Source organism: Coenobita brevimanus, chromosome 57 (assembly GCF_032717465.1).
Source record: "Coenobita brevimanus isolate Jiangsu-jjx chromosome 57, ASM3271746v2, whole genome shotgun sequence".
NCBI lineage: Eukaryota > Metazoa > Arthropoda > Malacostraca > Decapoda > Coenobitidae > Coenobita > Coenobita brevimanus.
The window spans coordinates 28382985-28400601 of NC_137010.1; the positions used below are offsets into that span (position 1 = coordinate 28382985).

Here is a 17617-nt window from a genome sequence, read left to right on the forward strand (position 1 = left end):
TTGATATGACCAATAGTAGTCGAATAAATCGCAAACAACATTGAAAACTCATGAGTCAATGTTATCACCATGGAGGAGGGTAAGGACTGAGGGAGTGAAGGGGGAGCCGGGAGGGTGTGGAGGAGGGACGGGAGGGGGGGGAGAAGTGAGGCTGTGGGCAAGATTCTCCCCCTTCTGTCAACAGGCGAATGGGTGCTTTTGCCATAAATTTATTTATGGTTTGCAGTCTGTTAGACGCTGAGTGGCCGTGTGGAAACACAACTCACCGTGTCTGGGGGATTTTCAATCTTCGGTAGAGAGGCAGACGAGGCAGACAGCCGCTGTCGCTGAACATGTACTCATGGCTTGTGGTCTGTGTTCGATGGAGGTGGCGGCTGGGAAAGACTTAACCCCCGTGGCCGCATGATATTAGACATTCGGTGGGAATGCATACAGACGTTTTGACACAGCTTGTGGGTTACAGTCATATTACCCGGATGCTGGATGTTTGTTGGGAGTGATAGGATGAGCGCACGATTTTGACTATTCAGTACATGGGCGGGCAGACATTTTAGCTCTGCTTGTGGGTTATAAACTACTTTCCACTCATGGCTCGAACCCAGCGGCCACAATGCTGGATGTTTGAACATGTTGGCTGGCTGGCCAAAGTTCTTGGGGACTTTTACATCCAGATAATAGCAAGTAAATTTGGATAATAGTTTAATAGAGCCAAGGTCCAGCATCCGGATAATGAACACGTCCAGATACTGAGCATCCGCATAAATGAGGGAGAACTGTAGTAGGTGATGAAACTTGGGTGTATGGCTATGATGTCAGGACAGAAAGACAGTCATTGCAGTGGGTTGGAACATCGTCACTGCAACCCAAAAAAGCATGTCAGAGTCACTCAAATGTGAAGGAAATGTTGATCGTCTTTTTTTATTGGAAGGGCGTCCTTCGTCATGAGTTTATTCCACGTGGTCAGACAGACAGTAAAGAATTTTACTTGGACATACTGAGGTGTTTGATGGGGGCAGAGTGAAGGAAGAGGCCTGAGATGTGGACAAACAAAACCTGGGTGCTGCACCATGACAGTGCACCTGCTCACACATTGCTACTTGTCCATGACTTTTGCCGAAGCACAAGACGACTATCTTTGCCCAACCACCACGCTCTTCAGATTTGGCTTCTGCAGGCCTTCCCCTCCCCCCCCATTGGTTGAAATCCACCTTGAAAAGTCGCTACTTTCAGATGATAGAAGTGATAGAAGAAAATTTACCAAGTGCACTAAACACACATTCACTCAAAAGCATGTTGGTCGATGACTAATTGATGTGATGTGATGCAGCTAGTGTTAAATTAAAGCTCAGTCACCACTACACAGCATTCCCAGATTGATAACGCTGTGCAGGTTAGTTGGTGCTTTGTTTAAAAAGTTTGGTTTCATCTTGGACAGACCTCATACAATATTCTGTTCATCTTACTTTCCCCTCAGTGCATATTTTGTTTCGGATATACTGTACTGTATTGCATTAAGATTTTTCAATATTTTTTAATGCTGTGTTTGTAGACCTTTATCTTTTATCGGTTTATAACTTTTTGGTACAGATCGTGGTATCTTGCTCACCATGGGTCGAGGGGCAACAGGAAGTCTGGGCCATGGAGATACCAATGACGTTGGCCACCTACGCATGGTGGAGTCTCTGCTGGGGGTGTCAGTGGCAGGGGTGGCATGTGGACCATGCCACATTCTTGCACGCACCCTGGATGGCGCCGTATATGCTTGGGGTTGCGGCAGCCATGGTGGGTGTGGATATGTGTCAGTGACTGAGAAGACTGTGGCTTATAAGCCATGCACTAATACCCTTTTCCTTTGTCCCCTGTTGGGGTTATAGCCAGTGAGATATAGCATTATTTTCTCCCAGGGAGGGGGGGAGGTGAAGGCTGCAACCCCCCACCCCCCCCACCTTGGTATTTGTGTTGAGATGTAGCAACTTCATTACCCATCACTTGAGTTGCAAGCAGCTTCATATCCTCTAAATCTCAGGAGGGAGAGAATGTATCTGAACCTTATATTCTTTTCTTGTCTTTGCAATCAGTAGGACTACTGAGCTATGTTTGGTTTTCCCTACTTCATGTGAATATGAAAAAATTGGTTAGGATGACTTCAGTATAAGGTCATCATTTTACAGACTGCAGATCATCGTTCATGTATCTCCGTTTTTGCTGTACTGTCTTGTGTCTTTCATTTCGTGCATGAAAGTGTGTTAGTGCCCACATTTACCTACAGATGTGAGGCTTTGGTATGACATCCATGTAAAAGTCAACAGTAAGGACAGTGCATATTAGAGCGTTAAGGAATGTGTATGACGTAATTGTACTGAAAAGGGTAAGAAGCACAGATCCATAACAGACATGGAGTAAGGAAGTCTGTTCATCAAAGGGTACAAGAGAGTGTACTTGGATGATATGGTAACAGAAAGTAAACAGATATGAAAAAGGTTGTGGAAAGGATATGTGTAAGTGAGTTTGAGAATAAGAAGAGGTATGGAAAGGCAAGAAGATTGTTTTGTGTGAAATGTGAATGTGTTAAAATTACAAATGGAATCGAAAAGTAGAAAAAGCTTAAGGAATAGAAATAGATGGTTTGAAGTATTTTTGGAGATGCTCAAGACAAGGATTTAACTCCAAGCTCAGCGAAGTGAACAGAATGGTTTGTACTCCACAAACATTCTAAGAGTGACTTAACTATATGAAGCCCTTTTTACAGCTTCATGCAAAATCATGAGGAGGCATTGTGTTTGTTTTAGTTCAGTGGTTCTCAGCCTTTTTTGGGTTGCACCCTCTTTACACTTCATTCTAAGTCAGACTTCATTGAAGTCACAGAATGCGCAGTGAGGTTGGATAGTGAGGATATGGAGAATGTGAGTGTATTCATGTATTTGTGTAGTGTGATGAGTAAGGATGGAACTTTGGGGGATGAAGTGCTTTGAAGGGTACAACAGGGAAGGAAGATTGTTGGTTCACTGAAAGCAGTGATGAGAAATAGGGAGGTGAGTATGGAAGTTAAGAAGTCACTGCATGATAGTATTGTGATCCCTACCCTGACTTATGGAAGTGAGGCGTGGACCTTGCAAGAGGGGAACAAGTCAAGAGTGAGAGCAGTGGAAATGAGTTACTTGAGAGGAGCATGTGGAGTGACATGGAGGGACAGGTTGACGAATGAAGAAGTGAAGGAACGTTGTGGGGTGGATGTGGTTGAGAAGATTAGGAGATATACACTGAGGTGGTTTGGACATGTGGAGAGAATGGAGAATGAAAGACTGATTAAGAGGGTGTATGTAGGTGAGGTGGAGGGAGGGAGATTGAGGGGTAGACCGAGGATGAGGTGGAGGGATGGAGTTGAGAGGTAAATGAGGGAGGGGGGGGATGAGTTGGGGGGAGGGTAGTCAAATGCTGGATGACAGAGCGACTTGAGGCATTTTGTCTGCAGCCACCCTTTTCGGGATTAGGGCATTGGGCTATAGATAGATAGATAAATCAGTAGTTCATCATAGTACACACACACACACACACACACACACACACACACACACACACACACACACACACACACACACACACACACACACACACACACTTACTAGTATTGTTTGTAAAATCTGTGAGAAAGTTATTAGAAAAAGATGGATAATGCATTTAGAAGAAAATGAAGTGAACACCAAGACAGTTTGGTTTTAGGGAAGGAAGATCATGTGTTACTAACCTATTAAGTTTCTACAGTTGGGTAATAGATGTCATACAAGAGAGGGAGGGATGGACAGATTGTGTCTATCTTGATCTCAAGAAAGCATTTGACAGCGTGCCTTAAAGGAGACTGCTGTGGAAGTTGAAGACCTTTGTAGGGGTGCATGGGAAACTATTGAAGTGGATGGGAGATTATTTGATAGGAAGGCAGATGAGAACAGTTATAAGAGATGAGGTTTCACAATAGAGAAACGTGCCTATTGGAGTACCCCAGGGCTCTGTCTTAGCCCCAGTAATGTTTCTGATATATGTAAATTATTTGCCAGAGGGTTTGAATAGTTACATGAGTATGTTCGTAGATGATGCTAAAATCATGAAACATAATTATTAAATGTACTGATAGTTGTAAAAAACTACAAAAGGACTTGAACAAATTCCACAGCTGGAGCCAGACTTAGAAAATGGATTTTAATGCCAAGAAGCGTCATGTATTAGAAATGGGAATGATTGAAAAATGACTGCACTGGACAAATAAAATGGACAATGAGATAATTAGTAAAAGAGGAGATGAGAAAGACTTGGGAGTGATTATTCAGGATGACTTGTCACCAGAAAAGCATATAAACAAAATCATTGGAGGAACTTATGGATTACTGACCAACATTAGAGTGGCTTTTAATTATATGGATGAGGAAATGCTGGGGGAGGTGATAGTGACCATAATAAGACCAAGACTAGAGCATGCAGCTGTGGTATGGTCACCTCAGTTGAAGAATCATATTGATAAACTGGAGAGGGTTCAACAGATGGCAACGAGGATGTTACCATGCTTAAGGGAACTCATCTACGAGGAGAGATTGGAAAAACTGAAGTTACCAACACCGCGAGAGAAGGGAAAGAGGTGATTTGATCACAATATTTAGAAATGTAAGAGATTTGGAAAGGGTGGATAGAGAGGATCTTTTTGTATTGGATGATGGAAGAACAAGAGGTCATGACTTCAAGTTGAGAAAAAGTAGATGTCTTAATGATCTTAAAAGGTTCAGTTTCCTGAACAGAAGCATAAGGCTGCTTTCACACGAGGCCATCGGTGGCCGCCGCCAGTGGCTGCAATTAGTTGCCTCCCATAGTTTTCAGTGGAGCCTTTCATACGAGGCCACTGCGGTTGCCTGGCCGGCAACCAGCTCTCGGCGGTGGCTCGCTTGCGCAACTAGTGTCTGCCAATGGTGGTTGCTGCTACTCGCTGTAAAGCATTTTTTCAAATCGGAGCTTTCATATGACTACACTAGTTGCCGGCCCCTTCACACTGGGCCACCAGTTGCGGCCACCAGTGGCCTCGTGTGAAAGTGGCCTAAGTATTTAGAATGACTTAGACGAAGAGGTGGTGCAGGCAAAAAACGTTCATGTGTTTAAAACTAGGCTAGATAAATGTAGATATAGAGACAGGACAAAACGAGCTTAGCTCAGTCCCTGTATACTACAAATTGGTAAATACACACACACACACACACACACACACACACACACACACACACTCCTTGGTGTAACATATAGTACATCAGTGTCATTTAAACAACACATTACAAACTTTAAAAATAAATTAACACCAAGACTTAATGCCCTAATGTCACTTACCCATACAACATTCGGACACAACAAAGAAACTACCACCACAGCTTCCAGAAGCATATCCATGCTCAAATCACTTGTCGCTCCATTCAGTCAAAGACAACACACAGCTGCATGCACGGCTTCCTGATATCCACCCTCCTGAATCCTGCCTCCCTCGTGATGACAGGGTCCATGTGGCTAGGCTGAGATGTTGGCATCATCCAGCCCTCTAGAATTATCAGAAGAAGCTGGATGACTCTGTTGCTGATGCCTGTCCAGGATGCAACACAGCACCCCATACTGTATTAAGCACATTATGGAAGACTGCATTGCACACAGTCGCCTACGCCGACAACATAGCATACACTCCCTAAGAGCTCTGTGGGAAAACCTGATCTTGGCCGTGGCCTTCCGTAGGGACTTGGGGCTGTTCAGCCAAACTGCCAAGGGAACAGCAACCACTACTACTACTATTTGTCCTCCCATCCTCCGTCGTGATTTGGCATACGTACCTTAGGACTGTTACTCAACTGATTGGATACCTGTTGACAGACACAGCTGAGGGTGCTAGACACCGTTCGGAGGCGTACTATGCTGTACACTGTACAAGTGTTCATAGGCTATCAGGAGGAGGTTACACAGATGAGGTGTTTTCCAGCTGATGTTTCTCACGTTGAAGTTCTTTTTCTGCTAGTCACTCAAGGCCATGGCGTAGGCTTGGCAAGAGCCTTAGCTACAAGGCACTCCATATCTAGGTCTAAATCCCACCATGTAAGATTTGTATTGTTTTACAGTGAGTCCACTTAGCCCGTGTACTTTGACTGTAGTCATATACAGTATTATCCCACCAAAAATTATTAGCTAACTTATGGTTACAGAATGTTTCAGATAGGTCATGGTTCATTTGAAGCAATTATGGGTATACAGGTGTTACTGATAATTGTTACTGAATCATCATAGTGAAAGATAGAGAGCATCATTGAAGTTGATAATCAGGATTTGACAGGAAAGCTAGATATAAATTCTTGTAAGAGTTTACGTGTAACCCTTTCGGAATTTCTGTATTATAATTTTTTTCCTTGTTACCTTTTGTACTGCCACCCTTTAATTAATATAAGAGAGACCTCTCATAGTGATTGGGTTATGGATATTTGTGTTTTTGTGGATAGTGGGTAATTAAGGCATTCCAATCAGATTGAGCCAGTGCAGGTTTAATATCCAAGGGGTGGTTGGGGTTTATTGCCCATGTAATGCCACTCGGGGATGAGTGAGGCTTGTCACTCTCATCTTAAATGTCTGGACAACTTGCCTAGCCCTGGGCTCCTATGCTTCTCATAGGGCAACACAGGATTAGATGATGAATGAATGAATGTGAACTGTACCCTACATATGATGTATTTATCAAAGTGGTTGGCTTTCACATGCCTGACATTTATTTACTTTCAATATATATACATGTTGAATAGGTGTCGAGGGGTAAGTGGTATGTATGACCATTAACCCTCATGTAACCATTCAACGCAGGCTCCATCCTACCACGAGCGAGTACTCAGGACACGGGCCTTGGTGCCCAAGGCCACACACTGAGATCCCCCCCCCCCCCGTCACCACGCTATTCCCACGCACTCAATAGTTCATAAACAATTTATCCTCACACCCTTATTTTTGCCTCAATAATTTTTTTTTCTTTTTTTCAACATAATCCTGAATAAATATACTTGTTTATGGTGCTGTAAAAATTATCAGCCAAATGCATAAATTTTTTTGTTTATTTTTTATTTTTTAACTTCAGTTTTTCTCATAAAAATATAATTTTAATGGTAAATGTTACTGAGAAAAATTTATAGGGAATTTATTTGGCTGCATTTTGGTGTATAAAGAATTACTGTAGGTCAGTTAGGGCCGATTTTACGGAATGCGAAAGGAAATTATCTTATGCTCGAGCAAGGCTCATAGCACACTGACTGGGGCAGTGGGGCGATGCTGGGTGCAGCATCGGTTGAGTGCGGTGGAGGGATGCATGGGTACGCAAGTAGTGCTTTGTTCTCACCCAGAAGTGGATGCAAAATCATACTATAACCAAAAAAACTGGGGCCATTTCGTTTGACACAACCAGCGTCGAATGGTAATGAGCAGGTGATATGTGCACAGACACAGCCTGCGTCAAATGGTATCAAGTGGGTGAAATTTGCACCGCACCCATTAAACACAAAAGGGTTAAGTTCATTTTTTTCGATCTGAGGAATTTCTTCGAAGTAGAATATTATTATCTGTAGGTAGCATAAGCACAGATAAAATCAAAATTATATGGTTATCATGAAGGGGTTACCGGTAATTGAGAATGTTTCTTGCTTTGAAAGATCATTTCATAGTTGAATTAAATTGTCCATGAAAAGACACCATGACAGTGAAGGGTTTAAGGGTTTAACAGCATTGGTATTGCTCAGGTCGCCTTGGTGTTGGCTCGCGTATGACCCGCCTTCAACCGCAGCCTGTGGAGCTGCCTGAGAATGTGGGTGAGGGGTGGCAGGTGACTGATGTGGTAGCCGGGGATGATGCATCCTTCCTCACCACCAGCTCCGGTATCCTTCTTGCTGCTGGATCAAACAGGTGCAGTAGAGTCAGAGAAAAGTATAGAGAGTTGGGTATGTATTCTCGGCAGCTTAGAAACTCTCTAGCATCCCTTCCTTATTACTTTGTTTCTAAATATGGCGCATTAATGTTGTCAGGGATATTAATGCAGACTATATTGATGACAGAAAGTCCAAATTACCATAGCAGAGAATATTAAAGTATAATGAGAAAAATATGTAACAAAGGAAGAGGTGCTAGGAAGCCTTTTAAGTTAATGAGAATATGATCTGTGTGTATTTGTTGCAAAGTTAAAATTGTAGCAGTAGACTGTAGCACCAGTTGAACAGGGCAGTGCAAAGGGAGATGGAAAGCTGATGACAGGGAGAACTGTAGCTCTGGTCTCAACAGCCCTCAGGACTAGCGTCTGACCATCTCACTATGGTAAATTTTTCAGTGTTAAATGGTTTTCTGTACATCAGGAAACCATTTAGTATGCTGGGCTGTAACCATATAACTAAGCTATGGCCTTTGGTGGTTTAATAGGTAATTAAGGCACTCCAACTGCATTGAGCCTGTGTTGCTTTATATCCAAGAGGTGGTTGGGATTTATTGCTCGCGTAATGCCACTGAGGGATGAGTGAGGCTGGTCACTCTCGTCTTAAATGTCTGGACCAACTTGCCTGGTCCCGGGCTGCTACGCTTTGCTTGTGGCAACACAGGATTAGATGATGTATGTATGTATGTTCAGTAACTCAGAGATTAGGCCAGCATACTCTCCTATGTAAGTTCCTCTAACTGTCATCACCAAATTGTTTGCACATTACATACTACACATCCCATTCTAAATTAAGAAAAATGGCTTATCAGCATCCAGCCCCAGGGTCCCCAGGGGGGCAGGGGTAATCAGAAAGCCCCCACCATCTATCCCCTTCTCCCAGTGATGACCAAGAGAGATGCATGGAACCTCTGTCTGACTCAGTTCTTGTTCATTTATGCAACATTCATGGCTTTTCCTCCAATTTTCTCTCTGTTGAACATCATCTCTCTTTCTCTTAACCTAACCGTCTCTTCCTTGCTAAGCCTCAGTTTTCTGGGGCGACTGATGGCAAACCTTTCTCTGTATCCTCCTACTTTCTCTGTACTCACTTCAGACCTAAAGGTGGCTTTTGGATATCGTTTCATTTCATTTCATTTATAAAGGCTCCAAAATGCATACATGTGTCAACCATGGTCACCTAATGGTGGCTATCCATGCACCTCAATCTCTGGCAGCCTCCCTTCAGTCCCTTATCCCTTTGGTCACATGCTGTGACCTCGTCTCTGGTAATTTTTGGTCTGCCACTCGCAACCCTACCCCCAACATTCACAGTTCTCACTTTCTCCACTCAGTTGTTCCCCATCCTCTCCCCATGCCCAGACCATCTCAGTCTACCGTTCATCACAACACCAGTACACCCTAGTCCTGTCCCTCCTTTCAACTCTTCCATCATAAACCTAGCCTCCCCAGGCATTGCATTCAAAGATGCATTACACATCCATCTACTCATTGTCATTTCTGTACATTTGAGCCACAAATATCCTCCTCCTTAACTGCCAGAGTCTCACTACCATACAGCATTACACTCCTAACACATGCTGCGTACAGAGATCCCATAGCATGTAGAGAGAGCCCTTTCAGTGTCAGGAGAGGCAATAGCTCCTTGAACTTCTTCCAGCCACTCCTCATAGCTACAGAGTTAGCTGCAGCCCCACCTCCAGCACATAACATGTCTCTGCTAAAAAAAAAATCTCCTCCATTCACACAAGAGACTCACAAACAAGATTAATCCTTTCACTGCTGACAATGTCCACATGCTCTCTTCGACACACCACTCGCACAAAATCAGCATTATCTCACAATATACCTCTAATACCACTACATCTCTTTTGCACCCACTTATCACAAATACTGCACGAGATGCAACTGCTTCCCATGTCCTTGTGGCAAACTGCTTATGGCCTTTCTCCCTCTTCTTTTACAGTACTGCCACCACCCTTAGATACCATCACTTTTGTTTTATCTACATTCACTCTCAAGAGCTTGTCCCCTATACCACCTCTCCACTTCCTAAATCTTTCCTCTGCCTTCCTTTCATTCTTTGCAGTCATCATCAAATCATCAGCACACAACATCTCACACGGGAGTCCATTTCTGAAGTTACATGGGAGAGCTTCAAGCACAATGATAAATAATAAGGGGCTCAAGACTGACACCTGATGCACACCAACATTCACAGAAACTCATCACTCAAATGTCCATTCACTCCCACCTGGGTGCACATACATAGCCATAGCCACTCCAACCACTCACTCCTCGGTCTCAAGCTCTCTCATTGCCCACTTCGCCACTGTAGGGACTGTCAAAGGCCTTCTCCAAATCAACAGAAACAAAGTACAAATCTCTTTTGTTTCCTATATATTTTTCCTGAAGCTGTTAATCAGTGAATATGGCATCAGAGGTCCCTTTTCCTGGCATAAACTCAAACTGCATATCATCAGTATTCACTCTTTCCTTAATCAAACCTTTTAGATCTCTCACCATTACCTTCATTATCTGATCCAGAGTTTTATGGGTGTGTAATTTTCTCTTTCCAGGGCATCACCCTTCCCCTTGTACACATTTACAATCACACGTTTCAGCCAGTCAGCAGGGACAGCACTCATATATAATTGTATTTATCAGATCAGTAACTAACCCCACTCCTATATCTCCGAAGGCCTTCAGCAATTCAGCAGTCAATCTAGACACACCTGCTACCTTCCCCACCTGCATCCTGCCTATTGCTCTGCTCACAGTAACAGTGTCAATCAAAGTCCAAGGGCCAAAGACTGGATCCGCTAATTCCAAATCTCCACTGTTCCAGTCAAACTTCCCAACATACCTTATTCTCGTGTTCTAGAACTTAAATCTTCTGAATTCTCTACTCTTTGGCTTTGGCCCACCTGTCATTCTCTGACTAAATACATCTTTGCCATGTATTTATCCCCTAATTCTACTGACTGAAAAATTCTTTGACTATCTTATGTCTAAGATGGAATGTATCCTGTCAATTTCTCCATTTTCTGATATCTCCATTGTAGGTGAGTTCATTGTTCACCACCACCTTTAACTTCTCTCCTTTCACTGAACCACCTGGTGAACAAGCCTAAAGCAGCTTGTACAGCACCCTACCCATATTCATGAGCATCCCAGAGAGAGTTCCAACATACTTGTCCTATTCCATACAACTAATCCTTCTGGTTACGCTGTTAAAATTTTCTCTTCATTGGGCGCCTCTGATCACAACCTTATCACCTTAACCTGTCCTATCACTCCAATAAGGCCTGTGGACCCGCCCAAGAAGCAGCAGCTGAGGCACTTTGGAGCAGCTGATTGGGAGGCCCTCAGGCAGTACTTTGATTTTCCTTGGAATGCTTAATGCTTAATGGCCAAGAGCCATCTGAGTGTGTCTTGCACATTACAGAGGCTATTCTCTCGAGCATGGAAGCATACATTCCTTTCTCTTATCCTGTGACTAATGCAGAAAATTCTTGGTTTAATCACGCTTGTTCTGATGCTGTCCACAACTTGGAGAAGGCCTTTAAAGGGTACCAGAACCAACCTGCCTCTAAATCTCATCTCTTTTATGTCTCTGCCCAGAATCGTGCTAAGTCTGTTCTTTGCCCTGCTAAAAATAATTTCATTCATACTAAATGCTCTGAACTCTCTGACTCATATTCTTCCTGCGCTTTGTGGCACCATGTCTAAAGCCTTTCTAACAACTTCATCATTTTTCCTCTTCTTTTCTTCTCTGATGGCTCTGTAGCTGTTTTTGCTGCTGATAAAGTAGAACTCTTTGCTCCGTCTTTCTCCCCCAGTTCCACCGTAGATGATTCCAGTGCTGTTCCTCCATCACTTCCCCTCACCCTTCTGACTTCCTCATGGCCAACATTAAGATTTCTTCAGTTGATATTTTTTCTGCTATCGTTGGCTTCAGTACTAATGAGGCATACAGGCTTGATGGGATTCTTCCTGTTGTCCTCAAAAACTGTGCTTCTGTGCTTATACTGTTCCTAGGTAAACACTTTTGCCTTTGACTGTCAACATTCACCTTTCCTTCTTGCTAGAGGTCTGCTGTCATTCAGCCTGTCCCAAAGAAGGGTGACCATTCCCAGCCTTGTAACCATCACCCAACTGCTTTAACATTCTGTATTTCTAAAGCTTTCTAATCTTTTCTTTGCAAAAAAATTTAAATCACCTTTCCTATCACAACCGTCTTTCTGATTGTCAGTATGGAATCCACCAGGGACACTCCACTGGCGATTTTCTCACCCTCCTTTCAAACTCTAGGTCATCCACCTTTTGGGACTTTGGTGAAAGCTTTGCCATTGTACTTGACATCTCAGAGGCTTTCGATCGAGTCTGACATAAATCTTTAATTTCCAAACTGCCCTCTAAAAGTTTCATTCCTTCAGTCTTTGCCTTCACTGTAGCTTCCTTTCTGGCTGTTCTGTAGCAGCTATTGTAGACGGTCACCATTCTCCTTCTAGAGCTACCAATAGTGGTGTTCCTCAGAGCTTTACCCTATTATCAACTCTCTTCCTTCTATTCGTCAATGACCTAAGCTCCACATCTAACCCTGTCCACTCATATGCTGATGACTTCATCCTTCATCTTTCAATCTATTTCTTGCAGCGTCCATATCAGCAGTTACTTCAACAAATAAGGGATAAGACTATGGCATACATATTATCTGACTAGGCTTATATCTCTGATTGGGGTAAAAGTAATCTTGTTTTTAATGTGTCAAAAACTCATTTCTTACACTTTCAACCCATAAGAATTTTCTGCAAGAGTATCCTCTAATTTTTAATAATATCCAGCTCAATTCTGCCTCACCTTTAAACATACTTTGGGTTTCATTCTCTTTGGATTTATCTTGGAATGATCATATTGCCTCTCCTGTAAAGTCTGCTTCCAAGAGATTAGGTGTGCTAAGCTGTCTCTCTACCTTCTTTACCCCTGCACAGTTGTTAATTTTATACAGGATTTTTATAGATAGATAGACAGATTTTTATATGCCCCTGTGTATAACACAACTCTCATGGGGAGGTGGAGTCAAAGACCTTTCGTCTCATTAACTCTCCTTCTCTTACCAGCTCCCTTCAACCTCTGTCTCTTCACTGCACTGTTGCATCCTTATCTCTTTTCTATCACTACTTCAATGGTCTTTGCTCCTCGGAACTGTCTACTTGTATTCCTCCACCACCATGGCAGGTGTGTAGCACCCATCTAGCAGCAAATCTTTATCTCTTTTCTGTCCAACTCTAATGCAAGAGTTGACTGTTACTCCCAGTCCTCTGTGTATGCAACAGGTCACAGACAGGGCGGGATTAAGCAGCAACAGTAACAACACAAATTCATTTTAATGACAACAGTTAAATGAGTATTACTGTACACCCATATTACAAAATAGATTTTTGATGTGGCAAGGATGGGGTACTGTAAACTCTCAATTATCCAGCTCATAGTGGCAAAAGGGATACTGAAAAGTGATGTACAGGTACTGGTGGATAGAGACGTGCAGGTACTGACAGATAGTGACATAATATTCTCCCAAAGCCCCCCAAAGGGGGTCCAGCCCCCCTATGAAGCCCTATACATGTACTGTTCAAACATAATAACATCCTTGACCCCTACCAGGCTGATTCCTTGTAATGTAGTTTACCTTCCTTTGATGATTGTTTTATAACCCTTGTACAGTGACCTTCCGTGGTTTCACGGTTTCCATTTGTGATTTTTACCTTTTACGCAGAGAGATAAACCTTACCCTGATTCTTGTTATGTGGGAAAGAATCTTGTTTACGCAGGAAAATCACTAAATCGGCCCCCCAAAAAACATGGTCTGCTGAATGCCGATAGTCCAATGTCCCACTCAGTGACGTGTCAGCATGGCCTGGCACTGAACATCTGCGTGCATGTTTATGTAATTCATTTTATTATTTTCCTCATGAGGAGCTGCAGGCACTAAGAATATTTTATCAAAAGTGAGAGTGAGATTCATAGATGGAAATGAGTGCAGCAAGAAGCAGGCGACTAGCTGTGTATGTTACGTAGCACAAAGGAGGCAGCCTGGCAGCATCACCATGGCACCATCTGCATGCATGTTTACAGAAACATTTTACTGTTTTCTACAAAAGGAACAACAGGCAGTAAGATATTTTATTTATTAAAAATGAGAGTGATACACCCCTCCCTGACACCCAAGCATCACACCATCCCCTGTCATGGTGTGTAGTCACTTATTTACCACACTGTACACTAAATTAACCTTTTTTTTTTTTTTTTTTTTTTTTTTTTTTTTTTTTTTTTCCCCCCCACTGATGTTCCTAGAGGTTGCTTGTTTACTACAGTAATTATTAGATACGATCTGGGGTGGTCAAAATTTTTCAAGAGGGCCAAAAAGGGGACTTTTGGATTTTTTTTTTTTTTATGTCACTCAGCCAGTTAGCATATACTGTACAGTAATATGGGTTTCTGTGATGCCATTTGCATGATTTTCATTTTCATTGAAGAATCCAGTGATACATTAGCTGCATAATTGGAAGGGTCGCTATATGTACCCTGTATGAGGTTTGCAGTGTGGCCCTTGCAGATCATCATTGTGCCTCTTATGAGGTCTGCAGCTCAGCAAGGGTTAAGTAAGGTAATAAGCATGATAAAGTGTCACTATACTGTACACCTAATCCCCAGAGGCAGAATGAAGCAGGGCGATGCCAGTTAACAATGCAGATAGACAGAAGATAGGTAGACCTAACCAAGCATGAGAGAGAGGGAGATGGGTGAGGCATGAGTGACAGATGTAAGACAGAAGACGTTAGGGGGATTAAACGCACCAGAGAATAGTAGAAGAATTTCTTAATGTATCCCATGTGGTTTGTTGCATAAATCTGCTGCATCCTTAAGCTCCACTGACTACACCATGACATCAGTGTGTTGTTAAGCATTTTGTGATGATATACACAGTATAAAATGTATTGAGGAAGAGGAATATACTGTACTGTACATATTTAATACTGAACATGAGAAAGAAACAAAATATAAAGAGATACAGGTAACATATTAGAAAGGAATAAAGCTGCCTGCAGTAAGATAAACTCCAGGATAGGAGAGACTGCCAAATTTGGCAACATCACAAGCATTGATTTGATGGCATAAGTCACAGCGCTGGATTCGACCCTCCAGCATACAGTACCAGAGTGTTTATTGAATATTGAATAGCAGAGAAAAGGGCCATAAAAGTAAGAAATTAGAACAAAATGAACCCATCTGTTGTGAGCCAGAATTCCCAAGTTCTGAATAAAGCTCCAAGGAAATTGTGTTTGGGTGATGAGGCAAATGCTGTGGGGTAATCCTGGGCAAATATAGGACAGCCTCTTAAATATTAGCAAAAATTTTTACATACCTTTTAACAGATTCAGTGAATTTGTAAGATGTATAGAAGTGCATTTTTGACTGTGAAGAGGTTCCATCAGTAAACAAGGAAAATACAATTGTGGCAGCCACTGCTGAAGAGAGGTAAGCAACACGCACAAAAAAATCAAGAAAACAGCGTTTGAGGTTGGCAGCCCTGCTCAGTCACACCTCACTCCTGCTCTGGAGTGGGAGTGAGGTGTGCAACCAGACAACAATGCACACCTCGCTACCAACTTTCAAATGCTGTTTTCTCGAATTTATTTGTTTTCTGTAATACAGTACTTAGCCAGCGAAGCAATATAATAACTAATGTATATGAATGTTACAACGTTTGTGTCATGTGGTTGTATGATTGTTAATGAATGATAGTGTTTGTGTGTGAAGCAGTAAAAAAGTATAACATATTTTTGGGTGTTGACAATATGTAGAAAAATATAATACCTGTACACTGTACTGTAATTTTTCACTTAGTGTTGTTGAGGAGAGAGTGGGTGACAAATAATGTAACACTTGTAAGAACTTAACAATCACTTTATTTCTTTTCCTTGTACATGTATACCACTGCTTGATATTATTTAATCATTCTTCCATAATACTAATGCATTCTGTATGTCATATACATTTATTCATAGTCTTAGAAGCCTCTTCATATGAACTTAACAGTAACTGTATTTTCCTTGCACATGTATACCACAGATTGATACTATTCAATCATTCTTCTGTAATGCTACCTTAATACTAATGCACACAGGAAACTGAATATTTGCTGAGTGGTGGTGGCACCTCTCTTGGGTGGTTGTCTCACTCCACCTCTGAGTTTCTTGTCACGTGGCGTTTGGGTGAAAAAAACAGGTACAGTATTCTCTTGGGATTATAGTCCTCACCAACACATCCCTTTGGCTTTCATCTTTGAACCTGTACCACATGTTAGAGTTTGAAGTGGCCTATTCAATGCATGTGACAACTCAGTTTCATTCAACCCATAGCTTGCCCTACTTCAGCAGGGGGCGCCACAATTACTGTACAAGGGATAGGTTAAGTTAGGTGAGGATAAATAAGTTCTGTTAAGTAATGAAAAGTAAGGTTAGGTTTGGATAAATCAGCATTGACAAGGATAATAGTACAGTTATGGCATTTTAAGATGGCGTCCATCTGTCTTCAGTGCTTCACAAGATGATGTCTGTCTGTCTTTGGTGAACCACAAGATGGCATCTGTCTGTCTTCCATGCCATTGGGGGTTGTAAACAAAGACCACTTTTTAAAATGCTAATCACCACTTTTAACGTGCCCCATACCAACTAATTTATTACAAAACCCGACAAATTTTCGACTCCCCCCCCCCTCAAACCTCCACTTTTTATGAGAAACCTCGAAAATTCATAGAGAAATTGCTCACCTGATGTTTTAAATCGCGCTACAGGTAACAATACCCTCACTTGGCTCTGTTTTCAATGGGGTCTGGCTCCAGCGAAAACGTGTTCTGTGGGGTGGGTAACTATTCCAAACCACTCGTAATAGGTACCGGTATTTATTTATTTTTTTGGTATGAATTTATATGCAGTACAAGTGTATATTGGTTTTCACACAGTAATATAGGCGATATAAGCATTGTTTCATTCGCCAGACACATCAACGTACCGCACCTTTTTTGGTGACATTACCTGATCATCATTTCTGACTGTTTCTTCCTCTAAGGCCACGTAAATTTTGTCCACATTGTCATCGATTGGGGAATACTCTGGCCTTGAATTTCGTACCGTGGCGTGACATTTCTTGACTGGCCAGGTCACTGCTAACAGGTGAGTTGCCGAGACAGTGGCATGCAGGGGGGGGGGGAGGTCACTCGGGGTAAGGCATTTTGCTGCCTGGCATCGGGTAGAGGAAGGTGTCCAGTGTATAGGTACCAAAAATCATGCACGGAATTTGAAAAATGTGCAAACGACGGACCTTGCAGTAGCAGTGTTCATCGTACGTTGTGGGGACAGCGTGAAAAAAAGTTGCAACATGCATCGTACGTCGTGGGTACGGGGCGGGTTAAAAGAAATGAAGAACATTGAAACTTGAAAATGCACTAAGAAAATACTCAAAAAATATTGTGAAGGGCTTTGGTAAAGGAAAAAAAAAAGAAAACAAAAAAGCTAAAATAAAGTGGTCCCATGTCTGCCTGAAGATTACCGGTACTAGGCATGGATTTCAATTTTGGGGCTTCGC

At 42.3% G+C, this 17617-nt stretch overlaps 1 protein-coding gene across 1 annotated transcript in view; it reads left to right on the top strand.

Annotated features, from left to right (window-relative positions):
- The window catches only part of LOC145402122 (serine/threonine-protein kinase Nek8-like), a 96264-nt gene that overhangs the window by 56518 nt on the left and 22129 nt on the right, over positions 1-17617 (top strand). The window contains exons 11-12 of the mRNA XM_080274239.1: positions 1588-1782; positions 7785-7947. Coding sequence (XP_080130365.1) covers positions 1588-1782; positions 7785-7947 — 358 coding nt within the window. The remainder of the gene's footprint in view (positions 1-1587; positions 1783-7784; positions 7948-17617) is intronic.